General features: G+C 37.9%; 1 protein-coding gene across 1 annotated transcript in view; it reads left to right on the forward strand.

The window, feature by feature from the left end:
- The first annotated feature begins 1,936 nt into the window (after positions 1-1,936).
- SLC25A36 (solute carrier family 25 member 36) overlaps positions 1,937-27,316 on the forward strand; it is a 32,040-nt gene continuing 6,660 nt past the window's right edge. The window contains 7 exon segments of the mRNA XM_079100449.1: positions 1,937-2,500; positions 15,529-15,577; positions 15,580-15,618; positions 15,620-15,696; positions 17,760-17,812; positions 17,815-17,836; positions 21,115-21,215. Of these exon segments, the coding sequence (XP_078956575.1) occupies positions 2,460-2,500; positions 15,529-15,577; positions 15,580-15,618; positions 15,620-15,696; positions 17,760-17,812; positions 17,815-17,836; positions 21,115-21,215 (382 nt within the window). The 5' untranslated portion in view covers positions 1,937-2,459.

The following is a 27,316-nucleotide window of genomic DNA, read 5'->3' on the forward strand; positions in this document are numbered from 1 at the left end:
CAGGCCCCATGTCAAAAACAAGGAGCTTCAGCTATTATCTTAAAAGAAATACACCTGAAATGGTGCAGCCACTTTGGAAAAAGTTTAGCAGTTTCTGAAAAGTTTAAATGTAGAATTATCAGCTGACCCCCAAACTACACTCTTCAATGTAAACTCAGAGGAAACTGAAAATATATGTCCATGGTAAAACTCATACACAAATGTTCATGGCAGCAATAACTCCAAAGTGGAAACAACCCAGAAGGCCATCCACTGAGAATGGATAAACAAGAATTGATTATAATACCAGGGAATATTTTTCAGTCATGAAACAGAATAAAGGACTGATACATGCTACACCATGAATAAATTTCGAAGACGTTGTTCAGTGAAAGAAACCAGACAAAAGGTCACATGGTATATGATTCATTAAAATGTAATGTCCAGAATAGGAAAAACTAGAGAGAGAAAATAGATGTGTGGTTTCCAAGGAGGAGGAGAGGAATGGGAGTCACTGCCAATAGGAATAGGGTTGCTTTAGGGGTGAGGAAATTATTCCAGATTTAGGTAACAGTGATATTTACACAACCACGAAAATATATTAAAACCCACTAAGTCACACTATTTAAAGTGAATTTTATGAGAATTGTATCTCAATAAAGTTATAAGAGAAAGATAAACCCTGCAAATGTTAATGTAACCGTTTTTCACAATGGCCAGTGGTATCAATTTTTGTTTCTATTTTTCCATTTTTGCCCAAATTTATCCCCTAATGGGCAGCACTTACCTTACCAACAAAAACTCCGTAATCAGATTCTACCAAATTCCAATCCAGGTTCCTTTGGATAAACTAGGTAATCTTGGGCAAAGCATGTAATTATCCCTGCCTTGTTTCCTCCTATGAAATTAGGCTAATTATATTGCTTACCCCATAGATTAGTGAGAGCTCAATAAGCATGTTACAAAACATTTCGCTCACAGCCTAGAATCTTAGTACTAAAGAAATACCAGCTGCCATTTCTGTTATGAGGAAGAGGAAGGGTAGGAGGGGCATGCACCTGTAAATCCCACAGCCTGGAGGGGCTGAGGGGGAATGAACACTCAAGACCAGGAGTTTGAGGCCAGCCTGGGAAACAAAGACTCTCCTAAAAAGCAAACAAAACCAAGGCAGTAAAAGAATTCTAACACTAATTCCAGCTAACACTTACAAAGCACTGTTGTAAGTGCTTTGAATATTTTAACACACTTAATCCTTTAAGGTGGGGTAGATGAGCATTTGCAGTCTGCATTTTGTAGGAATGTAGGGGCAGGTAAGGAACATAGAGAGCTAGAGCAATCAGCCCAGCCTTCATGAAGTGGCCCTGGAAGGAAAGGAAGGTGGGTTCTGCAGAATTCCAAGTGGGTGGTAAAAGGTAGTGAGGGTCTTGAAGATGGAAGGACAGTTGTGTAAGCAAAGAGATAGAAATACTGAAATTTGTTCAGTCTGCGTTATGAGCACTGGGTATCTGCTATTATTTTCTGGACTTGTCTGCACATTTCAGAAATAATCACTAACAAAAATTTAAATATTTTAACCACTGTTCTGGAGAAAGAAATAATTTTCTTTCCCATTGAGGTTGACTCTCCTATGTATACATATAAGAAACATTTGTTGATCAATAGAATGAGTAAATGGACGGTTCATTCTTTCTAAAACAAACCCTGGTGTTTAACCTTTTTGCCTTTTACTACGCCTTGAAGATTTTTTTTCCATATATACCCCTTTCACCAATGCATACTAGTCCATAGCAAGAATGTTCCATGATTTCTTTCTCCCGAATTTTCCTACTACAAGGCATGTTTGCAATACTATACGTTTGTAATGTTGCTCATTGAGCAACTTTGCACAAGCTTTCTGTGTTATTCTCAAGTAGATACCAGACAGCAGAATGGGTCATAAATCCATTTTATTTTCTTCTAAAGTATATGTACTTGTGGGCTCCGCACCCAGGAGGTTTTTCCTGGCTCCTGGGCCAGGAACGCTGGCCCTGATCGGCCCGCTGGTCTGCGCAGGCCCAGGAGGCGCGGCGCAGCCTTCCGGGTTAGCGGATTAGGTGCGAGGGCGCCGCGACCTACTATCCTCTGGGCACGCGCTCTGGCCCCGCCTCGCAGCCCCTTTCATTGAGAAACCCCTTAGCGATCACGTGAAAGAGGCATGCCGCTCCCGTGACGTCATGCCGCTGCAGCCAATGGGAGCCTCTGTTTATGTAGGGGCTTAGGACTGTCCACGCCCCGCTCCGCGCGCCCTAAGAGCGAGCGGCGGCGCGGCTGCAGCGCGGCAGGGAGGGCTGCGCTGGGTGCCTTTTGCAGCCGCTCTCCGTCAGCTCCCCTCGCCGTCCCGGGGGCGTCGTGCAGCTCCTCCCGGGACCGAAGCCGCCGGCCATAGCGGGCACCTGGATCCGCGTCCCGCCGCAGCGCCCGGAGGACATGCAGGAGAGAGAATGAGCCAGAGGGACACGCTGGTGCATCTGTTTGCTGGGGGGTACGGTCCAGACGGGGCGTGCAGCCTGGGGCCGAGGGGCAGGGGCGAGGCTGAGGAGCGGCGGGGCTGAGGGCGGGGGACGCTCCAGCCTGGGAGTGGGGCGGGAGGCGAGGCCTGGGCGGGTGGCCCGGGATGGAGCCCGGCGGCGCTCCGAGCTGCGGAGCGGCTGAGGCGGGGGCCAGGTCCGCAGGCCTGCGTGGCCGAGGCCGACGCCGACCCCGGGATCGGACGGGGCCCCGCGGCCTTGCGATGTGCGGGATGCGGGGCCGGTGTAGGCCCAGCCCCGGACCTCGCGGGGGTCGCGGTGCCCAGGGAGACGGGGCGGAAAGTGCAGAGGCCGAGGACAAAATGGGCGCCGGGGCCGCCTCCGCCTCGGCTCGGCGGGCGCCCGCTGAGCCTCCGCACGTCGCGCACGCCCCGCCTCGGACCTCGGGCGGCGGTTTCCGGGCCCGGCCCGGCGGGGGCGGCGCTCGGGGCGCCGAAGGGGCCGGACCGCCGCAGCCACGGCGTCCTCGCGGGTGGGAGCTGTGGGTCAGTTCTAGGCGCTTGGAATTTTCTTTCCAGCCCTTCCCGGTTGCGAGATGCAGTGCAAATCGGCAGTGCCTTTGGAGTCGGGGTTTTTTTGGATTTTTCCCCCTGCGTGACCCAGTCCTCTTGCACACACTCACTATTTTTCTGCTGCTCAAAGGAGAAAGTGGGGTAGAGAGAGGTCAAGTACTTGGACGGTGGTTACTGCGTGTGTACAAGATTAGGACTGAGCCTGAAGTCCGAGTTCCCTGATGGCCCGCCTGGGATCTACAGCCATTTTGCTTAGTTTTCCTGTTAGGTGTGTTCTTTACAAATTATTTGGAGAATTCTAGCTGTTTTTGTTTTGTTTTGATTCTTTTACCACTGAGCTACACCCCCAGGCCCCCGTCCTCTTTTTAAATCTGGGGACAAGGTCTCGCTGAATTGTTGAGGCTGGCCTTAAACTTGGGGTCCACCTGCCTCAGCTTCCCAAGTCGCTGGCATTACAGGCGTGCACCCCGCGCCCTGTCAATTATAGCAATTTTAAGTGCTAGGATTAACTTTATCCAAAATCGTTACGGTGAATTGTGTTAAGACACCTTTTTCACCTGTGTAACCATGTAAAACATCATATCCTTAAAGGCTATCATTTGTTTCCTGATCAACCGCTTTAAGAATATTAAATATGTACGCAATTCTATTCATGTTGTCTTGCTTCGATTTGGACATGTGCACTCTGTTACCATTGATGGCAATACTTTCCTTACTTGGCACACATTCATCCAACAAATATTTAATTGTACTTCAGTTATGGGCCAACCACTGTTCTGGCATAAAAACATTTTTCTATTTGTGAGATCCAGGTGCTTTTCATATTTTTGAAATGTTTATTGCCAGGAAAATGTTTTTATTTATTTTTTAAACCGGTAGCAGTATATATGGTCTTTAACAGTAAAGATGTCTTGTCATGCAAGTAATTGGACTCTCTCATGTAATTAAATGTGATTGCGACACCTGACAGATCTAGTTTTGGCCACTTTTTTTTTTTTGCCGGGGAATGGACGAATCCTTTGATTTTAGTTGCTTCGTCTGTAAAATGAGGTTGTATTATGTGCTATCTAAGACCTTTCTAGCTTCTAACATTTCTGTTTCTCTACACCGGGGATTAATATGTCAAGTGTTGTTAAAAATAGAGCACACTTAATATTTTAAATAAATATTTGCATTATTGCACTAATTTCCCAGCTTAGGTTAGGATCATCAGCCACTGTTTTTGTTAATATGTATAAGTTGAGGCCTTTCTGTTCAGCTTTAGCTTTAAGAACAGAAATGGAGAAGTTTTGTAGTATCTAGATACACAGATGAGGTGCTCCCTCAACCTCCCAGCAAAGCTAACCTGTGCAGGTTATTTTCTGTTGAATGAGGTACTGGTATGTAGGAGCTGATGCAAGATAGGTGCTCAGACTTGTTCATTCCTTCTTTGCATTTCATTTGAGTTTCATGTGCATATGTGGTTGCACTGATTTCTGTTAAAACGTGCTGTAGCATTTTAGAGAAATAGTAGCATAAAAAAAGCAGGCCATCTGAATCAGCCCCTTCAAAATACGGAAAAATACTGGGGTGTAAAAAAATCACTTAGCAAAGGTCGGACAGCTTTTTCATGCACATGAAATGAGGGGTAAGTAATCTTAAAAGGACCTGCCAAGTTCTATAATGTATAAATTCAGTTCTGTAGACATCCTGGCAGTCTGTTGTGTGCTAAGCATTGTAGAAATGCAGAACAGACTGTGTTGGTAACTTTTCTTATTAATTTAAGATGTCTAATTCTTTATATGTCAAAGTTGTTTAGGCAGTAGTTTTAGAATGTTCATAAAGTACTAGATTTTTCTTGTCCAAATAGAAATGTATAAAGTGGAACTCATTTTATTTTCACTTTTACTACCACGTAGGAAAAAGGAGAATGATCTCTTTATAGACTGTTGGCCTGGGCTGCTTTCCATACAGGTATTATTTGGCCTAAGCATGGTTTACTTTAAAGAATCAGTTTGGGTTGATGGGGATGGAACCTAGATTATAACCTTACTAGGCAAGGGCTCTACCACTGAGCTACCTGCCCAGCCTCAGGATTTTTTTTAACATGGAGCCTTTGGGTTATTTTCCTGATAATTAAAATTTATGTGTACTCAAGCATGCATTGGGATCTCAGAAAGATTTTTAATGTTCTGGGAACTGTATTTTTAAATAGGAACATTTCAAACAGATTAGCACTGGACCTTGGGTCTGGGTGACATACTCACATGCATAACTCGTGCTTTTTTCAAGACACCCTTTGGTCTCATTATGCCTTCGCCAGAGTTAATATTCAGAGTTTGTAAGGTCATTGGTTAGGTTAATTGAGTTACAGAAGCATATTGTGGCAGCCTGAAAAAATAGTATAAATACAATTTAATCTTAGCCATACTTATAATGATACTTTAAGTCTGTATATAAAGAGATCATAGGAAATATATTTTTAAATACTTTGTATATTCTGTCAGCTGCATATGTCTACCAAGAGGCCATTCACCATTTTTTTCCCTACTTGAGGGAGATTATCTCAGATGGGAGTGATAAACCTTCAGACTGTAAGTGGATGACTTTTTTTCTGTGCAGCTTTATGACTGGGAGAACTTGATACATGTAGTTAGCACTATTGCAGATCATCTGTGAAACTGCTCATTTCAGTATCATAATTCTTTTACTTATTAAATCACTTAATTCGATGAGAAACTCCTGCTATGATTTTTGTTGTTAAATTAATTTCACCTGCTTCTTTGTATGATCAGGGAAGAATTAGTATAAAGTATAGTTAATATAGATTATTTCCACTACACTGTTCATACTTTTTTCTCCTATTCCTTTTCCTCAATTTTTGCTACTTTTCCTGTGTCTTAGTCCATTTGAACTGTTGTAATAAAATACTGTAAACCAGGTGGTTTATAAGCAGCAAACGTTTCTTTCCCACAGTCCTGGAGCCTGGATTGAGTCCCTGGTGGATTCTCGTGTCTGGGGAGGGTCTTCTTTCTTACCCCCTGTACTTTCTCGTTGTGTCCTCATGTAGTGGAAGGGTCTAGCCAGCTCTCTTCTTTTGTAGGGCACTAATCCCAAACATGCAGACACTGCCCTTGTTACCTCATCACCTCCCAAGACACAGGTAGGGTAGGATTTGAACTTGAATTTTGGGGAGACACAAACTTTCAGATATCCTTTCTTTTTTTCCCTCATAAAAATATTCTTTCATTCCACTAATAGATTAGAAAATTTGGGGGAATTGCTTATCCTGATGTAGAATGCTCTCTAAAAAACTACCCACGTAAGTGGATCAGTGCAGCACAGCAGTGTAGGTCAGGGGCTCCTGAGAGTGCTCAAGACCCCTTGGTGGTCTGAGGTGTTACAGCTATGCACTGGAGGTGTGAGGGCAGCAGGAGGGCTGAACCAGTAGTCCTTGTAGTCTTCATCTTGGGCACGTGAAATTATAAAAAAAATGCCCGTGTGTTCTTGAGGAGGCAATAATTTATTAATTTTATTAAATCTTGACCCTTGTGTATACATCTTTAACATTCAGTGTGGCAAAAAGGGAAACAGGGAGAAAGCCTTTTCCGGCCTACTCATGTGTAGTTCTATAGTTGTTTTCAGTTGCAAGCTGAATTAACCTCTTTTTTTTCATAGAGGAAACACTTATTGATGGACTGTTTGAACTTGACTCTGGCAGGTATTTTCTCAAACAGGAAGTGCTTTAAAGACAACCACTCATAGCATTTGTTGTCAATAATAAAACTAGTCTTTTAAAACTGTTTTGAAATGAAAATTAGACTTTTAAAAATCTTGAGTTGACTCCCCCATCTCCAGAGTGACAGCTTTCTAATGCTGAAGGGTGTTTCTAATGAATAAGAATATCAATATCAATAAAATCATTTAAGGAAGTATAAATAATGTTGATAAAACATATCAACATATGGAGACCAGCATAATCCACTTAACCAGTGTTTTTCAAATGACCAGTATGGGGTACAATGGAATCATGATCGAGTAAAAGCTTGATTCATAGCATTAGACCAGTGGATTTTAATGTAACTGAAAAATTTATTGACACTTCCTGTTATATTTCAGATTCTACATTGCAGCCAACCTTTACAAACCTACCATTTGTCGCATTTTGAAGTCGAATCAAAGAATAAGTAACTATCCAAAAAGGAGGGTTGACTTGTCCAGTAAATGGTATTATTCTTTAGAAGGTGTTCAGTACTCTGGGGAAAATAGTGGAGGAAGAGAGAGGGGACGGTGGGAGTTCAGGCAGTTGAAGGAAGGGAACGTTTGAGTCCTGTTGAGAAGAGGCCATCTGAGCAGAGACCTGGAGGGAGGGGAACAAGTTGTGCAGAGGGACTGGGCAGTGGCAGGACCTAAGGTATGGGCAGAGCAATGAGAGGTAGAACCTTAGGCCATTAGAGCACTTGGGCTTTTTCTACTGAAATGGAAGAAACCATTGGAAGACCTAAAGGCTGGCCCTGGCCGGGGCGTTAGAATAGCCAACCCCTGGGGCAGGGGCAGAAGTGGGGAGATGATTAGCTATTTCAGTGATCCAGATGAGAGATAATCTTACTGGATTGGCGGTAGTGGACATTGCAAGAGGTATTGAATTCTGGTTAAATTGTGAAAGCAGAGAGAAGATTTGACATATTGTATGAAAGGTGCAAGGGAAAGAAGAAGAGAGAATAACTTCTATGTTTTTAGTTAAGGCACCTGGAAGAAGGGAATTACTGTCAACCAGGATGGACACAATTGCAGATGGAACAGGGTTGGGAAAGGAGAGGTTACTTTTAGATGTAAATCTGAGAGGTAGCAAGGCAGTTACTTAGGTGGTTGATGTGTTTATATCAAGTCCAGGAAAAAGATTTGGACCTGAGATACATTAAGTAATCTTTAGAACATGGATAGTGCCGTAAGTTTGTATGTCATTAAGGGAATGAGTGTAGAAGATTTCAAAGAACTAACCTCTGGGGACTCCAACAAAAGAAGTCAGGAGAAGAGGAACCAGTAAAGTAGACATAGAAAAGGTGACCAAGAAAATGTAGTTTTTTGAAGTATAGATGAAGCAAGCATTCATCTATACTTACTTACTTACATCTGTACTTAGGAAGCGTGAGTGATGAACTTTCGATGTCACTGTCATTTGAGGTGATGTCTGAGAACTGTTACCACTGAATTTGACAGTTGGGCACCTTTGATCATTTTGATGAGCTGTTTCCTTGGCAAGTCTGATTGGAGTAAGAGAAATTGGAGGCAAGTGGACAGTTGAAATTGTCCTCAGTCTGATGGTGTTTTTTTCCGCAGCGAAGGCCATTTTAAGGTTTCCCTCTGTGCTTGCAATTTTGTCAGTGTTGGTAACTACTAACATGGGTCTTTGACATTAGGTCTTGATTTTGCTCTAGCATTCAAAATAGGAATAGCCTGTTCATTTTTCCTGCATCAGAAAATAATGGATGTACCTTTTTAAATATCCTTTTATTTTCAGCAAGTCATGTTAGTCTGGCAAATGATAGAAAATGTCCCTCACTATTTCAGAAATAGGCATTTTCTTGCTGAAACACAAATTCTTAAGGGAAATTGCTTTAGTCCCTTTGTAGTATTAGTCCACAAATACACAACCAGGAAAACCATTTTTAGTAAGACTTCCTTAATGATTTTTATAGAATTTTAGAGATAGGCCACATATTACAACATAAAACTCCTTAAGTTTAGCTAACATTTTTTAAAAATGGTTTTTAGTTGTATGGACAAGATACCCTTATTTACTTTTTCATGTGGTGCAGAGGGTCAAACCCAGGGCCCTATGTGCTACATGTGCTAGGCAAATGCTCCACCACCGAGCCACAACCCTGTCCCTGGCTAACATTTTAGTGAAATCTTTTCTTTAATATTATTCCATAGTTTGATTAATGCCCTAGCTAGTAAATTGCAGTGGAGTATTACTTGCAAGCAGAAAAATGACAAAATATTTCAGTATTTATTTTGCTTCACAAAGTTAAAACACTGCATTTGTCTGACAAAGTAGGTTTTGCTTGAAGTTAATAAAAATGAATTCCAAAGTACCTTTTGAAATACCCTCCCCCCAGTATCGTGGGCCTAACCAGAAACTATTTTGTCCACTTACAAATTATTTTGCCTGTTTAAAAACAAGTTTCATGTTGCACACAAACTCAAAGTTGAAGACATGTCTTAGAATCTCAGTTTTTTTCCATGACCTCCTTTTCCTTTACAGAATCCTAACATGAGTTAGATTCTCCCCCAGGTACAGCTATTCCAAGTTTAATGACAAAGAGAAACTGGACCCAGTAGTTCAGCGGTCTGGGGCTGTCCAGCTGGTAGGGTTTTAGGTCTGCGCACCTCATTTATGGGGTCATGACTCCGGACATCATGGTTGAAGTTGTGTGCTTGTTGTCCGTGTTCAGTGAACAGTTTCCTCTTGCCTGTCCCCCACCCCAGACTGTCACCTGTGTGGGAGATCTCTTCGCGGCCTCCAGCATGTTTCTTCCTTTTGAGACCTATTCGCACAGGGTTTCCCCACCCCACCTCTGCTGGGGCTTGGATCCGGGGTGCTCTACCTGAGTTTCATCCCAGATGTGTTTGATTCTTTGTTTGAGACAGGGCCTAGCTGCTCGCATGTGCTGTCGTCCTGCCCCCGTACAGGTGGGCCTCGCTGCTCCTGCTGCACAAGGTTTTTAAACCATTTCTCCCTTACGCTGTGTTTAGCTTAAACAAAACCACCCCGAGCTCTAGGGTGGGTGCTGCTACTGTACTCAAGAGGCGGTGGAAGTGCCTGAGCAGCCACTGCGGGCATGCCGCCTTCCTTATCCCCACGTGCAGGGTGAGCGGTGGGTGGACAGGCTCCTGAACGTCCTGCCCTGTGCAGCCGCTCCCGCAGAGGCTGAAGTGTACTGTGTTCCTGTAGTGTTTTGTTTGTTTTTGTTTTTGTGGGGGGTGCTGGGGTTCGAACCCAGGGCCTTGTGCTAGCAAGGCAAGCACTCTACCAACTGAGCTATCTCCCCTGCCCTTGAAAGTCTTCATATTTTTAAAATGTGTTATAAAATTGTTTAGTGGTAACATGTTAAACGGTTCTTAAATCATCTGTGAGGTCAGTATGCAGTCTGGATCAGAGGATGGGTGCCGTGTGACCTCTGTTCCCACTGCAAGTCGTTGACCTTCAGGGCCTCACAAGTGGGTGATTTGTAGGTTTTTTGACCAGTTTTCTTGGTTGCAAACTTTCCCCCTTGATTCTGGATTCCTTTCAGCCTTAGTACATTCTGCTTAGTTATATCTAGCTCATTTTTAAAAACATGTTATTATGTGTGAAGAGTTTGCTTGTAAATATCGTAGAATATTTAAATTAGTATTCATTATTATAAAACTTGTGTGAGAGTGAATGAAACTAATGTTAAATATCATGGGGTTTTTTTATATAGAATTTTTTTTCTATTTTTATTTTTATTTTTTATTTTTGCAGTTGCAATGCTAGATATTGAACCCAGGCCCTACCTAGTACACGCTAGGCAAGTGCTGTACCAGTGAACTATATCCCCAGCCCTTTTTGATCTCATTTTGAGGTGGGGTCTTTCAGTTGCCCAGGCTGGCCTCCAACTTGTGATCTCCTGCCTTAGCCTCCCAGGTAGCTGAGGGTGTGGGCATCACCATCACACTGCTTCCAGTCTTTCCCTTACATATTAATTGCTTGGCTTAGGATAATTGTCCTGCCCTCATCTAATAGATTAATTTGGATAAACAGCATATGTCTAATATTTCAGTGGTGTCCTTGTCCATTTAATTGTAAAGTTGAGAATGCATTGTCCCTGCCTTTCAGTTAGTAGCACACTGATGGAAATTTTTGCATTGACTTGACCAGCCCATAAAAACACCTCTTCTCATAGTTGACACAATAAATAACAGAACAGTTTTTTCCCTACCCTTCCTAATCAGTAAGGTACCAGAGTGGAAATGGTGAGACGTGATCAAGATTCTGGATTGTGCTGTGAAGTTCTGGATCAGACATTACTTACATACTGCATATAGCGCTTTTTCATACAACTTCATGTGAGCTTTCATTGGGTTCCAGAAAATCAGCCACATGTTTTCCAGTTTAAACTCTGGTGATTTTAAAAATAAATAGTTGTAATTTTGATAATATGTATTTAAAAATAGATGTATGCATGTGGTAAGAAGAAAAAACAAAGCTGATCAAAGATAATAAAAAGTACATTCCCCAGTGCTCCATCCCACTTCTGCTTCCTAGTTGAAATATAACTCTCGACCTATTTTGGAATTTTCTTTCAAGCTTCTAAATATGCTTTATTGCTTTCTCCCCCACCCCTTCCTTCCTTTCTTTAGTGGCACTAGGGATTTAACTCACAGGTGCACTTTACCACCAAGCTACAGCCCCAGCCCTTTTTATTTTTTAAGACAAGGTATTACTAATTTGGTGAGGCTGGCTTTCTGCCTTAGCCTCCACAGACTCTGGAATTAACAGGCATGTGTTGCCATGCTTGGCTCTATTACTTTTTTTTTTTTTTTCTCCTAATTTGTGTGTAACCTGTCAGCTTTCTTTTTTAGTAGATGAGGGTTTAGTTAAGTTATATTGCACCACTGACATTTCCCCCTTCTTCGTCCTTTGAATATAAGCTATTTACTATGTAAGGCATTTTTGTTACTAACTGAAGTCAGTGCTTATTTTCCTTGTGACAGTACAAATACTATTTACTCTAGAGCTAAATTGTGTGTTCTGTTGACTTTTTCTTTATTGAGTAACTTCATTTCCTCTCCAACCTCAGAAGATAGTTGCCCCATTTAAAAAGTTTGCTTACATACTCTAGTACTCATTCTCAAATATTTATTTTCGTAAACATATTAGTTTATGTATCTTCCTGAAGATCTTTGTCACTCTGAAATATGATGTCCTGATCCTGTTGGCTATTTCTAAGTCTAGCATTTCACTGTCATTTGGGGGCACTTGCTCCTGCGTTTTTTTTCTCGCATTCAATTCTCTTCTGTTTTAGTTTCTTCTCTTAATTCGTAGAGACTTCTTTTAGCTAGCTGTGTAAGAAAAGGGCACAAGGTAGGCAATTGCTGGAACACATCTTTGTCTGCAAGAAAGTTTTATCTGATAGTTGCTTTTATGTAGAATTCTCAGGTAGGTAATCATCTGCAGTCTTTGAGAAATCTGAATACTATTCTGAGATTTCCCCTTCTTTGTGTGATCTTTTGTTCTTTCTGGAAGTAAAGTCCTTGTCTGCAGTATTGTAAAGATTGCAGTAGTGCATCTTTTTTGGGTTTTTAATTAATTAATTTGTTTATTTTGATTGTTGTCATTGTTGGGTTTTTTCTTTTCCTTTTTTTTTTTTTTTTTTTTTTTTTTTTTTTGGTACTGGGGATTGAATCCAGGTGTGCTTTACCACTCAGCTACATCCCCAGCCCTTTTATTTTTAATTTCGAGACAGGGCCTTGTTAAGTTGCCAAGGCTGGCCTTGAACTTGCCATCCTCTTGCCTCAGCCTCCCAAGTCCTCGGGGTTGAAAGTGGTCACCACTGTGCCTGGCTCAACAGTGCGTCTTATCATGGAGACCTTAGCAGGTTTATGCTTCTTAACTTGAGCTTGGAAAATTCGTGTGTTCTGTTCTTCAGAGAATAAGGCTTCTGCCCAGGAATATAGTTTCACCTGAGGAGCGTGTCCGCCCCGCCTTCCCTCCTCTCCGTAGGGGAGTGCACCCCCCCCCCCCCCCCCCCCCCCCCCCCCCCCCCCCCCCGCACCTTGGGCATCCCGGCCGCCGCCTGCTGTTTAGGTCTTGGCTCTGTCCTCCACCTGCGGTACACGGTATCCTTGATCATCGGCTTCTCTGGGATTTGGCATGGCAAAACCATTTGCTTCTTTTTGCCATTTCTCCCTGCAAGCCTTTCTCTTTACTAATTCCAAGTGAAATCCTGTGTCTGCTGATTTTTATGTGGCACTCTCCAACCTGGCGGTATATTTCTTTAAACATTAAGATTTTCAGCATGGAGAGAGTATACATCAAGGAAGTTAATCCTGTTTTCATAAATAGGAATTTTAAATGACTATAGTGAAGTAATTTTTTATTTTCTACATCAATTCTAATGATTTTGTTTTATATAATTAATTTAAAATAGCAGCACGAGAAATACCAGAATGTCACCCCTCTATTAACCATGGATTTCATTTTATAATGTGAAAGTGCTTCAGGACAACCCGAGTGCTTGTGTCTACCCCACTACACCAGCCTACCTCTGTACAGTCAAAATCGTCATGTATTTTTTATTTGTGGAAGTAAATATTAAGCTTATTATTGTTAAATGTTTCCCATACTAAAAATATTCTGCTCCAGTAGTTTGGAATTTTTTTTAGATTTATCAAGATACCATTTACATACAATGAAATCCACCTTTTAGGTGTTACAGTTCATTGATTTCAGCAAATCCATAAAGTCCTGTGACCACTGGTATAATCAAAATGCAGAATGTTTGTAGAACATTCCAAGAATTCCTCATTTCCTTGTAGTCAGTTCCTTCCTTCTTCCCCACCCTATGATAACCGCAGATCTAATTTTTGCCCCTCTAGTTTTGCCTTTTCCAGACTGTCAAACTTTAAAGTCTCTGTGCCTGCTTTTTTTCAATTAACCTGATTCTTGAGCTGCATACAGATTGTTGCTTTTTACTGTAGACAGTATTCTATCATATAGATGTACCTCAGTTTATTTGTCCTTCACTGGTGGATGGACAGTTTTTAGCTGTTAAAGCAAGGCTGCTGTGAACATTCACGGACAGATCTTGGTGTGGACCCGATCTGTTCATTTCTTGTGGGTCAGTACCTAGGAATGAGATTGTAGTTATTTGAGAGTTACATGTTTTAACTGTAGAAAACCACTGTTGAGTTTCTCAAATGGGTGTATCATTTTGCTTTCCTGCCTACAGTGTGTGAGTCTAGTTGCTCCTTGTGGGCACTCCGGTTTATCAGCTTTTAATATTAGCCATTGGTGGTTGTACAGCTCACTGTGCATTCACTTTGCTTTTCCCAGATGACAGCCGTCTTTACTTGCATCCATATGTATCATTGGTAAAATGTTAAAACCTCTTTTTATGGGTTGTTATATGGTTATCCATGTTTCTGAATATAAGCATTTCATCAGGTGTATGATCTGCAAATTTCTTTTAGTCTTTAGCTTGTCTTTTCATTTTGGTGAAGTCCAATTTCAATTTTTTTTTAATGATTCATTTATGCTTTCTTGGTAGTTTAATTAAGAAACCTTTTCTCATCCAAACTAAAAGACTTTTTCCAAGTCTTAATAGTACCATGATTTTACATTTAATTCTCTGATCCATTTTAAATTAATTTTTAGATATGGTGTGAGGTATAAGGTCAAGTTTCCTGTTACGGATGATTGTCCCCTGATCTTAGTTATTCTGTGGTGTCAGTCCTTTCATTCTTTGGTGAAGGGCAGACAGTTTGTTTCTATTTCTTGGTGACATCATTATGAAATACTCTTTATCTCATTTAATGCATTTATTTGGAATTTTCTTGGAGTTATACTGCTGCCATGCCTGCTTTCCTGTTGTACTATGTATTTCAGAGGTTGGCCGTGTACTTAATTCAGGAGGTGGATTTGTTCCGTCTGTCCCCTGGCGGGTTGCTTTGCTTGTCTCCCTGTAGTGCCCATCATGGAGGGACGCGTTAACCTCTGGCTCACTCGGCTTTTTCAACTCCGCTGAGTCATTATCCTCTGTGGCTAGAACAGTCCTCAGGGCTCCCCCCCGGTAGCTAATACGAAGTGCCCGCTCTTGTCTTCAAAAGGAATTCTCAGTCTATGGCTCACTTGTCTTTTTGACATTTTGAATAATTTGTTAAGAGCTGTTGTTTTGTTGTTTTGACCATCAGTCTTTTTAAAGTGGATTTTTTAGCTGAGTGTACTTATCTTCCATAGATTTCCACATTAGGACCTAACACATACTGACTGTGGAACTTGCCTGATGTTGTTTGTAGGTGAAATATTTCTGAGTATTTTACAGTAGGAAAAAAATATGTATGATTTTTCATCAGTGATTTATTCCTTGAGTTTTAAAGGATAGAAGTTTGAAAGATAGGATATACTTCAAATAATGGTCTTGGTTTCAAGAGTCATACAGGGGTAAGGAACGCTAAATCAACCCTGAGGATGATGTTCACAGGTGTTGATGTGACTTACTGGTGAGTTTTAGTAAAGCACCTGCCATTTGAAGTCTTTAGCTAATCACCTCTTGTTGGGTACTAAGCTTAGTTATTTTTAGCAGTTGATGGTGTTTGTATGCACTTAAATAAATGAACGTTAAGACATTATTAGTCCTTCTAAAATCATTAAAATTCTGAATTTCAGTCACTGGCCAAGCTGCAGGCGCCCAGCTGGGTGCAGCCCTGGTTAACTGAGTAGTAAGTTTGTCCTCTGTTTGCAGATGTGGTGGCACAGTGGGAGCTATTCTGACATGTCCGCTGGAAGTTGTGGGAAAACTCGTCTGCAGTCATCTTCTGTGACGCTCTACGTCCTCTGAAGTTCAGCTGAGCACCATGGCTGGAGCCAGTGTCAACCGCGTCGTGTCCCCAGGACCTCTCCATTGCCTGAAGTGAGCGCTCAACTCTTGTGACGCTTTTAGTCTGTTTACCTGTTGATGTCCCACGTTATATTCACCATGTTTTAAAAAAAGTTCTTACAAACTAATGACAGAAATTATTCTGAATTATATTCATTAGAAAGGATAATCCCTAACGGAGTAGAAGAGGTTTTGCATATTTAAAGTTGAGTTTGTAACTGAAAACCTGTGTGTCCACCTTATCAACTCACTTGGATTCCATCTATTTGAACTTGGTTCAGTAGTGTTTATTTTCTAGTAACACATAAGCTCATTCAGTGTATTTACTTTTGCTACCAAAAGATTTCATCACACTTAACTTTACAAACTTGGTTGCCTAAGTACATGAATAGGTAGATTAATAAGGTGAAATTTTTGAATTAAAATACCATATTTATGAATAAATTCTTCTGTCTGATTAGTAATTTAATATGACCTTGACAGTTATTACCATTTACTATTAGGTTCTTCCTTTGACCGCCATGATACTTTTTTTATTCCATTTTTCAAGAGTTGTGCTTTCTCTTTCTCACAGGAACTTGTAAGAATCCCTCTGGCTCTATTATAGTTTCTCAGTTTTTCAAGCCTTTTTAAAGCTCTTCATGTATGATATTTTTCAATCCTCACAGTACATAATAGAGATATTGTTTACCTTTATTTACTATTGAAAATTAGGATGAGTGAAATTACTTTCTGGTCTCACAATTAGGTCATTTACCACCACTGGGCTCTATAGTGAGAAGTCTGACCTCAGCTCAGGTAGTTATGCTCAGCTGCCTTTAAGAGATCTTTCTTAATCTTATGGATGATGTTTGTGAGTTGCTTGATTTACCTAGTCTGTTAACTTTGAATTAAAGTACCTCTCTTTTAGCTGGGCACAGTGGTGCACACCAGTAATTTCAGCAACTTGGGAGGCAGAGGCAGAGGCAGGAGGATTGCAAATTTGAATCTAGCCTCACAACTTAGTAAGAACCTGTTCAAGATAAAATTATTTTTAAAAAAGGCTGGTGATTTAAGTGCCCTTGGGTTCAAACCCCAGTATTTAAAAAAAAAAAAACCAAAAAAACCCCTCTCTTCTCCAGTCTCTGTTCCTTCTCACCTCTGAAACATCATTGCATATTGTATTCTCAGAAAGCTTTCTGTGACTTGGACACACCTGTCTTTTTTTCTGCTAGGATTATATTTATCTAGTTTGTATAGCATTTGTTTATATGGTCTGTTAAATTGTTTCAGTATAATTCTTTCCCCCACCCCCAACCGGGTAGCAAATTTCTCAGTGTCTGGGGTCTTGCCCTTTCCTTTCCAATTCTGTACTCTGTCTAGTCATTAAGACCTCTTTGTGTGGGGCATGGTGGCCCATGCCTGTAATCCTAGAGACTCAGGAATTGAGGCACGAGTTTTGCAAGTTCAAGGCCAGCCTCAGCAACGTACCAAGCCCCTGCCTCAAAATAAAAGTAAAAAGGACTGGGGAGGTACCTCATTGGTAAAGTACCCATCATTTCAATCCCTAGGTCAAAAAAATAAATAAAACAATGAGGTCTTTATACAGTAAGTATTCAATATAGTAAATGTTAGCTGAGTGGAGGGAGGAGTCATAGCAGGTCAGAAACTCCATCCCCTAAAGGATGTTTTGAGAGATTTTTGTCATAATACTTGGTGGAATGGTTGGATATCATACTGTAGTACTAGAAGAATTGTCCACTATCAAGTAAAAGACGTCAAAAGCAGGAAGGAATTACACTTCTAATTAAGAAATGAATTTTCTGGTAAAGATAGCAAAATGAGAAGATAGAAGAAAGAGTAGCATGGACGTGTAAAAGTGCAGAAATCTCTTAATCTTCTAGAAAAGAATCTGAACTGAGTTCTTTTTATTTTCACTAGTAAATCTTCATTATACTATTTCATGAAAAAAAAAAAACAGATTTTTCGTAAGTAGTGAAAAATGAACAGAAATGAATAACATAGTACAAACAGATTTAGGTTCTAGCTTTGCTATACAAAATAAACAAAGCACCAGACTTAGAATTCTTGTCTCTTGTAATTTTTGTCTCTTTCAGGGTGATCTTGGAAAAAGAAGGGCCTCGCTCCTTGTTTAGAGGATTAGGCCCCAATTAGTGGGGGTGGCTCCTTCCAGGTAAGAAAAATATAAATTTAGATTAAGTAGAATTATGGCAGTCTTTCTTGTTTCGAGGCATGTGGATTTAAATCATTCATATACAGTTAAATGCAGTTTTTAGTGTTTTGGGGAAATATTTTCTTTTTAAGGATTTCAGGCGCTAACCAGAACAAATTTACAAAGTACTAGTTGGTGACAGGAAGTGGTTCTGGGTGTTTGGAAACTAACAGAATTTCAGCACTGTTAGAAATTAACAGTTATAATATGAATGCAAAGGGAATGTTCCCTAATATAAGGTAAAAAGTATAGTATTTACATTAAATTATGGATGATCTTATATTGGGGAAATAAAGAAGTATGACATAATATACCTAGAAGTTTAAGAAACACTATATTTATAGATAAAGAGTTTTAAGTTGAAATTCCATGAATGGACCTGAGATTTTGGGGGGCAGGGTTGTATTGTATTCAAAGTTGAAAATAGTGAAGGTAACATGTATATTTATATTGAATTGAATAAGAGATGTTAAGTTAGTAATGTTTGCTCAAAAATCTATAAAAGCTAGTAGCTATGTATCAAGTTCTCCTAGGACAGTAATTATACCCTCTTAATAACCTTTAGGAGTTGGAAGAATGGGGATTGAAAAAATCTGTGCAGGGCCGGGGAGATAGCTCAGTTGGCAAAGTGCTTGCCTGTCAAGCACGAGGCTCTGGGTTCGATCCCCAGCACCGCAAAAAAAGAAAAATCTATGCAGAGTTGAGGCAGTAAACTACATATTTTGTGATAGGTATTGGTAGTTACTTTGAATTTAACTAAACCAGCTTGTACATATTTAAAATTTTTGTCTTTAAGAAAAATTATACCTAAGGGTATAATTTGACTGTATCTTTTCAATTTTTTTTCTGCTTCAAATGCTATCTTATTCTGCTCTTTCTGGATTATACACATAGCTTCAAAGAAACAAGATGGCTTAGTAGAATCAGAGAGCTAGAAAGGGGTCAGGGCTTATAACAGGGTTGAAGAAAGGAAGAGGAAGTCTAAAACAAGAAAATTTGTGCTGCGTTGAAGGACAGTAAGAGATGCCTACAGTGAAGGAGGAGCAGTAAAGGGAGATTCTGACAGAATCAAGGTGGCTATCAGTGTGGGGTTACAGTGACCCTCTAAAAGGATAAGCAGATTGCCCCAGGTGGAGTTGCAAAGGACCTCTTAGTGAGATCGTTGTGAAGCAGTCTTTGCACCAAGGCCAAAAGACAATAAATAAAGGAATTTAGCAGTAAGAAAGAAGATCGGGAATTTTTTTTTTTTTTTTTTTTTTTTGAACTTCAGTGACAAACCAAACAAATGGTTCCATTCCTATTAAAGAAGCCATAAACACCTGTAATAATTCTTTTGTCATTTTTCTGATGCCGTTTTATCTTAGGTTGTTGACTTCTTTCATGATGGAAGACGTACAGAGTTCCTACTAGAGCATGGACACCCAGCTCTCTGAGTCCAAATCTTGTACCAGATTCCGGTCTAATCACTTAATGAGTTTCAGCTTTTTATAGGTGCTTTTATTTCTAGGAAATTACTTAGTATTTTGCATCCTTCTTGTAAAAATGAAAAAAAAAATTGAGAGCATAGAGTTTGATTTTCCATCTTAAACACATTGTCTCTTACCCCAGGGCCCTTCCCACTCACACACTCTCCTCCTAGGTGACCACCATTAACAGACGTTTGCTGTGTAGCTTCCCAGTGGTTTTTCTGGGTTATCATATGCATAAAAGCATATGCATACTTAAATGCATAATTATCCATTAAGTTGAATTCATACTGTTTAATTCTTGTTGAAGCTCTTGATGTGTTATGTGGGTGATTTTTCTTTTCTTTGTATATTTTGACTACCTCATTAATAAGCATTCCCTCAGAGATGCATATTAAGATTATTTTCAGATTTTAATATGAAAAACAGTGTTTTGGAGACAGGTACAGTGTTGCACACCTCTAAACCATATTACTCATAAGGCCGAGGCAGGAATACTACTCATTTGCCTTCTAAAAAGGCATATCATATTTTATTCTCAATGAATATTTTTATTCTCAAATGAATTAGTTGTTTTTCATCCACATTCTTATCAATTCTGGCTACTGTCCATCTTAATACTTGGCCAGATGAGCTAAAAATTATTTTTGCCATTTTAATATATCCTTGTTAATTTTTGATGCAACAACACCCTCATTCTTAGTACTTGACATTTCCTAACTCTACTATGTGTATTCATACCTATTTGCCTGTGTGTATTCGTAACCTATTTTCTCATTAGGATATCTTTTTTTAAATTTATTTCTAGGAATGCATTGTTTGTTCTGCTTCACAATTTGGTATCAAGTGTATCTGTTTCTTCTTCCTCATAAAGTAGAATGTTTCTTTAAGTTGTTAATTTCCCTTTTTCCTTAAACACATTATAAAAGACACAACAGTGAAACTTTCCATTTGCTCTTTGTGTATTCTTTATTGGATAGATATTTAGGATTGTTGAGAAATAGGATTTAGGAAATAGAAAGCAAATAATTCTATGCCCCAAAAGTTAAACAGTGGGGATGTAAAACGTCAAAGTATCTTAATGCAAATATTTACAAATTTAACAGAATGTTCACAACATTGGCAAACACATCCTAACCTGTGTGTGATTGTTTTTTTTGGGATTGTTTTGTGGGGCTGGGATCTAGCTCAATGTAGAATTCATGACTATTCTGCGTGAGGTCCTAGATTCAGTCCACAGCACCAAAAAATACAAAGGAAAAAAAAAAATACTGTGAACTACTCTGTACATTAAAATTGTTTAGCAAGTACATTAATTAATTGGACCAGCTCTCCTCTCCCCTCCAAAAAGGCATGTGTTTGAGTGCTCATGTGATACACAGCTCAATTGGGTGTACTTTCTTGCGCCTTAGCTTTGCACAAACTTCACATCATACTTACACATGGGGTTTCCAAGCATAAAATCATCTCATGCAGATTATTTTTGTTCCCGTTAGTCAGTTTCTAAGTAGTGTCAAAGCACTGGGTACAGGGTTGTTTGGGGATGGAAGCTAGGAACTTCGCATTGGAGTTTGTGTTTCTTTAGTTAATAAATCAATACAAAAAGTACTGAAGGGAATTCATGGAAAACTGTTAATCAGTCTGATGTTACATGAGAATGTGGCTAATACTTTGCTCTTAGATTTTTCCATTCTGAAATTATGAAGATAAATTTACATTTAAATTTAAGAATTAGGCAACATGCTTATTGATAAATTTAAATCTTTATTTTAGAGCAATATACTTTGCTGCTTATTCAAACTCCAAGGAAAAGTTGAATGGCGTGTTTGATCCCGATTCTACCCAGGTACACATGATTTCAGCTGCAGTGGCAGGTATGAATGTATAATACTAAAAGACTAAAAACTGTCTGAAACCCAGAGATTTAGTACTGAATTTTGATGAGTTTTATATGAAAAGTTAAGTTGATTAGTGTGCTTTATTGATTAGCATGTGCAAAGATGATTTCTATGTTTATTTATTAAACAAATTTGTCAGGTACATGTAAAATTTGTTGTAAGTTGGCATTTTTGCCTTTAGGACTTTAAGTGATAAGATAAAGGTAGTATAATGTTTATATTGCCTTGTAGTCTACTGAATGTTTAGTGATTACTTCAACAATTTTAAGATTCCAACCCTGATTCACTATAAGTTACAGAGCCGTAATTTACTCTTTTCTCCTCAATTTCTGTTAGTGCCTTTCCCCTTTTTGCTGCATGTTTTGGCTTCTGTCTGAAATGTGCCGGCAATTCTTGGTAAAGTATTCATTTTGTCCTGTGCTCAAATGCTGAAATTTTTGTGAGTGATGTTTATAATTCAAGCAGTTATTATGAAGTGTGTATTTTTAAAAATATATTTATCATCCCACAGAAATGAGACTAGATAGCACCAGGAATGTAGACACTGGCTGTGTGTACATGCTTGTTCTAGAAATGTTTCCAGGAACTCTTCCATCTTCATTGATTCTGTATTAAAACAGCTGGTCCAGGTCTGTGCATTGCCTTAAAAATAAACTCTGGGAGATTGGTTTGACCAATCTAGTTCTGGAATCATTTGCTGCCATGCATGTTAGACAAAGCCATGAAGTTGGTTCTGAATACAAGTTCTCTATAGTTTTCTGAGATTTGTTGCATATTTAACCATTTTTCATATTTCTAAATTATGCTTTGACGTTATGAAGTGAACTATAGCCACTTTTATCAGCTGATGATCAATAAATTGAGTGTCATTTATGTGCTTAATAATGAGTGCCTTAAACTGTTAACCATTTTCTGTTTAGAAATAAATTGGATCAATTTGAACTACATATTTAATCAACTAAGTGTAAGTTTGAAATACTAATTTCTGAAAGGTGATAGCCTTTACCATATAATAAATCTAGCATATACCTACAAATTATTTTCAAGACTTTTCATATTTAGCAACTGTAGATTGACTCATTGAAGTTTAAAAGCTGGAAGGGATAACAATATTAACAATCAAGATAGTGCATATTCTGATGTACCCGTAAGGAGATCTTGGGCAACTTAGGTAATTTATGTGAGCCTCTTGACCTCATCCGTGGAGTGTTGATGTAGATAGATTTGGATTTTGAAAAATTACTTCTTTTATTTGGTATGATAAAGATTATCTAGTTACAACTAGAATTATTTTTTAATGTACTTTTTACAGATATTGAATATGGATATGATTTTTGCCCCTGCAAATTTGGGCATAAGGTAAAAGTAGCAATGACAAACCTAATAACTCTTGGGTTAGGTTAAGAATATATTTCTGCATTACCAGTATGTATGATTTTCATTTTTAACTCCAGAAAATTATAAAGAAATGTTAAAATGTTGCCTTTTTGAAAGAATTGAAATCAAGTAGATAAACATTGTTTTAGGTTGAGAATGTTTACAATATATCAGTATTACAAATTTAGAGTTTCAGAATATCTTTATTCTCACTGAGCATCTTCATTAAAATATCTCATCAGAATTTACTATTATTGTATTATATCACTTGAAAAAAATTTCAGTAAAATCGTCATTTTGTATTTTGTCTCAGATGGGTACCAATATTAACTCAGGTTGTTTTTAACTATACAGGAATACTGTTTCCCACTTGAATTCCTTGCATTTTAGCAAATAATAGTCATGCTTGTTTAGAGATTATTGCACTATACGCTTACTGTGTAAATTGAAAATATACCTTGTATTGTTTGCTGTTACATTGTTCTGAGAATTATGCTTTCAGAGTTTCCTGGCACTATTTGTGAGCTTTAACATTTTAGCTTTGCAGTGTAGGGGTTTTTTATACATAACTGCATGCTGAGTGGTTCAGTGCAGACTCATTGAGGTAGGCTTTTGCCCCCTGCGTTCTTAAAATCATCTGGACCAGAGTGCTCTTTCTTCAGGATCATTTTAGAGGCCTAACTCTGAATGATTTGGGGGTGTGAAATACTTAGAGATAGTCATGTGAAAACAGTTTTTCTAAATTGGCTATTCAAGGGGAAAAAAAATGCTAACCTTGTCACTTTCGTATCAAAATACACTAAAATAGGTAATTCAGCATTTTTCCTGGAAATTTTTGCAACACCAATTAGCATACATGTTAAAAGATTTTAGTAAGCACTATGCACACAATTTTTCTTCTAAGTAACCTCTGAATTCATTTTCATCAATGCAAACTTAATTTAGGTGACCTTTAGATACTAAAACTTTATTTAAAAGGTCAAAGTGAGTCTTTTCATTTGTTACAGTGTTACAGGTGAATGCTATAAGAATTTTTAAGTCTCTAAAATATACCTATAAGTTTTCATGTACTTAAAATTTTCCAATTATGAGCATATTTAATCACACTAAGTAATGTTGACTTTTTTTTTAATGTTTTACCTACTATTTTCCCCCCACATAAGACCTTTGTCAGACTAAGTTTATCTTAGCCTATTAAGGATAGCTGTCTTATGTCTGTGTGTTTTGAATGTCCCTCTGTATACACCTAAGTAAGCATGTATGTGTATACAAAAAAATTGTATTGAATTTCTTTAGTAAATTCTTAAATTACTCAATTATTAAATTTTTTTATGTGGCATACTTATCGCACATAAGTATGGATGTGCAATATTACTGGCTATATATATGCATACTTCATATATATAGATGGCACTATAAATTTAAATGAAATCTGATTTTTATTATGTCATTCATATAGATGGTATTTAATATAATCATGTTTCTGCATAGCTAGTGGGTTTATTTGCTTATAGTGTACTGTTACTGTTCAAAATAAATTTTTCTTTTTGGCTTACAGTTCATTCTAAAGGTTAAGTTTTACTCATTAAATACAAATTTTGTCTTGCATATATAAAATATTTTTAAATAATATTTGTCCATGGCAGTTTATTTAGCCAAATGGATATTTGGACAGATGCTTTGTCTGTTTATTTGTAAACATTCTTCCTGTTTCTGTTTTGTAGAACACAAGAAATTAAGTACAAAATAATCCAAAATATTCCATAAGTATGGATGTGCAATATTACTGGCTAGAGTGCAAAAAGTGAAAGGTACTACTGTAGCAGCATATACTTTATTTTATAAAAAATACATATATATATATATATATATATAAAGTTCTAAAATTTACTTAGTTGAATATTCTGGTGGGATTTTATTTTCATTTAAGATTTACTAAATAGGCTGATTGTTAAGAATAGAAATTGTGTTTCCAGCTCTTAATCAGGGTCAGTGGTAATGGTAGGAAAATAGAATGTGGCAGTCCCCTCTGAATATTTGGTTTTAGATTCCCCATTGACAAGGTTAGCATTTTTTCTTATAAGGCAAAAATTGTTTTTTTTTTTTTTTTAGGTAAGTATTTGGATTCAAAACTGCTGCAGATGGTAGGATTTTCAGTACTCGGTACATTTATATAAAATGACCCATTTTTGATAATTTCTTTCGGGTTGTTTTTAACTTTCTCCAAAAAGTTAGCTCTCACAGTAAATATTTCTCAAATCCTTCCAGTGGGATTCAATTGTACACGTGTTTCTGATGAGGTCACTGCTTGTTGTTATGATACAGAAAAGCCTGTGTCTATTTTAGGCATTTACTGTACATTTCTCCCGAGAAAAGAGTGAGATCGTGTCATCTCATGCTCCCCATCCGCAGGTCACTTCCTGTAGAAATATGGAACTAACTTAAACCTCGTGAGTACTGATCTGAGGCATCTCTTGCAGCCTCTAGTATAAGAAACCACCCTGGGATTTTATAATAGCTGTGAAATGAATAGAAGGCGGGAAATGAATTTTATTTCCTGAATTTGTGTGTGCATTATGAATACTTTATAAAATATAATTCATATCCCTTAATAATCCTTCTAGAAGGAAGAATGGGGTACGTTTCAGTCATCATGTTATTCCTGGGGTCTTTAGCTTGGCTTAACAGCCCTGACCTCCAAAGAATTTGATAATAGTATATATTCATAGTTGTAAATGATATCATAACCACCCTATAACTTTAGATAAAATAGTTCACTTGCTTAGCATAACATTTAAAATGCTTTTCATTCTCTTGTCTGTCAAACTGGCTTACTGTTCTTCTGCAAAAATAGTGATCTTAGTACCATGACTCCAGATAAATGCAGAATACAATATTTGGGATCTTAGCTGTTTTAGTTTTAATTACTTATAAAAATAATTTTATAAGGTTCTCTTAGGACAGTACATGAGTTTTGTTCTTATAGAATTAATTGAAATAAAATTAAGTACTGAAAATGCAATACTACAGGTATCACTCACTTAATGAAATAACATTTTCAGCATATTTACTGTATGTGAAAACTTATCTGGCTTTTTAACTGATGTACACTATCAAATGAATTTTATATGTAGGAACATGTTTTTAAAATTGTATTTAAAAAACTTTCTTAAACTAATAAACCACTAATCACACAGCTAATTGTATGGCCACTGTATTGACACTTTGCTTTAACTAACTTGAGCAGAACTAATCCCTCATAACCTACAAATGGATCCCTCCTACAGTCTTAAGTCTATTTAATGTTTTACCAGATGCTCCAAATTAATATTAGCGTATTATCAAATGTCACAAAGCTAAAATGCAAAATAAGAAATAATAGGCAATTTTTAAGTTTCAGGGACTCCATTCCCAGTTGTCTTTGTATGTGCTATCTTAGAAGTGGTAGGAAGATTGTTTCGTTTTGTCTGGCCATATGTAATTCTAAGTTAATAGTAAGCTTTTGTTTTCTTCCATTTGTTTCATTCTTGAATTAATTAGATTTCATTTTTCTAGATTCAGTTAGCCTAGTAATGTCTATTTAGTTTATTAAAGTATTTTTGGTTAAGAAGTAATAGCATAAACTCAAATACCTACCAGTTTTTAAAACTGGTCAAGATCAGTAACTAAAAGCCTGTGGGTTATGCCTAGATTCTTTAAAGAATTCATTCAAATTATTGGGAGAATGAGTTAGAATAATTATATAGTAAGTATAGCTTACTAATGTAGTCATTATTAAGGGATCAGATAATATTTTCTTGCCTAAATTTAATATGACCTGTTACATGGGTTCATCTGTGTCTGGAAATGAATTTTAGTTAAGTGAGAAATACCTGTTGTTTGCTTTCTGACATTGTCTACTAATATGCACAGAGAATAATTTAAAGTATAATTTTGAGCCCTTAAATTTTTAATCATAGTAATATTATAAGTATTTACACATATACATATGTACATGGGTGCTCCCCCCCCCCAGTCTAAAATTGAAGAAATTCATGACTTGGAAAGTATTATGGGCAAAAACTTGGGTACTGAGTTATATAGATTTAGAATAGAACTTTTACTTAAAATTTTTGGTGTTCATCTTTTCGAATAAAGTATAATGAATTAAACGAAAATTTGTACCTAGGCTGTTGAGTTTCTAAATTCAGTATAAGAATTACCAGTTTTAGGCTTTTAAAGTTTAATAAGCAGGTAGTTTTTCTTAATTTAAAATTTCTACAGAATGATTAATAAAAACCATTGTGAGTAATGTAGAATATTCTGTTGTATTTTTGCTGCTGAACAGGTTTTCACTAAGGACCCTTAATCTTACAAATACTAGCTAATATAAGTATTTAAGAAAGAAGAATAAAATTCTCTTACTTCAGAAGTAAGAATCATTAACTTGGGTTTGATCAGAATATTGATGTTTGATTGCTTGAAAATTATAATTTGAATATCTTTAGTTTAAATTTTTCACTTAGAAAATGAGGTTCAAAAGAAGGAAAAAAATACCAAATAACTTTCTTCTCAGTTAAGCCAGGCCATGCAAGACAAATATTTAAACTAGTCTGATTCATATTTTTTTTCTTTCCTTTCACCAAGAATATATTTATGAAAAGAACCTCTTACTGGAAAAATGTCCTGTGGCAACACTGTTCAACTTTAAATTTTTATTA

The sequence above is a fragment of the Sciurus vulgaris genome, assembly GCF_902686455.1.
Source record: "Sciurus vulgaris genome assembly, chromosome: 10".
NCBI lineage: Eukaryota > Metazoa > Chordata > Mammalia > Rodentia > Sciuridae > Sciurus > Sciurus vulgaris.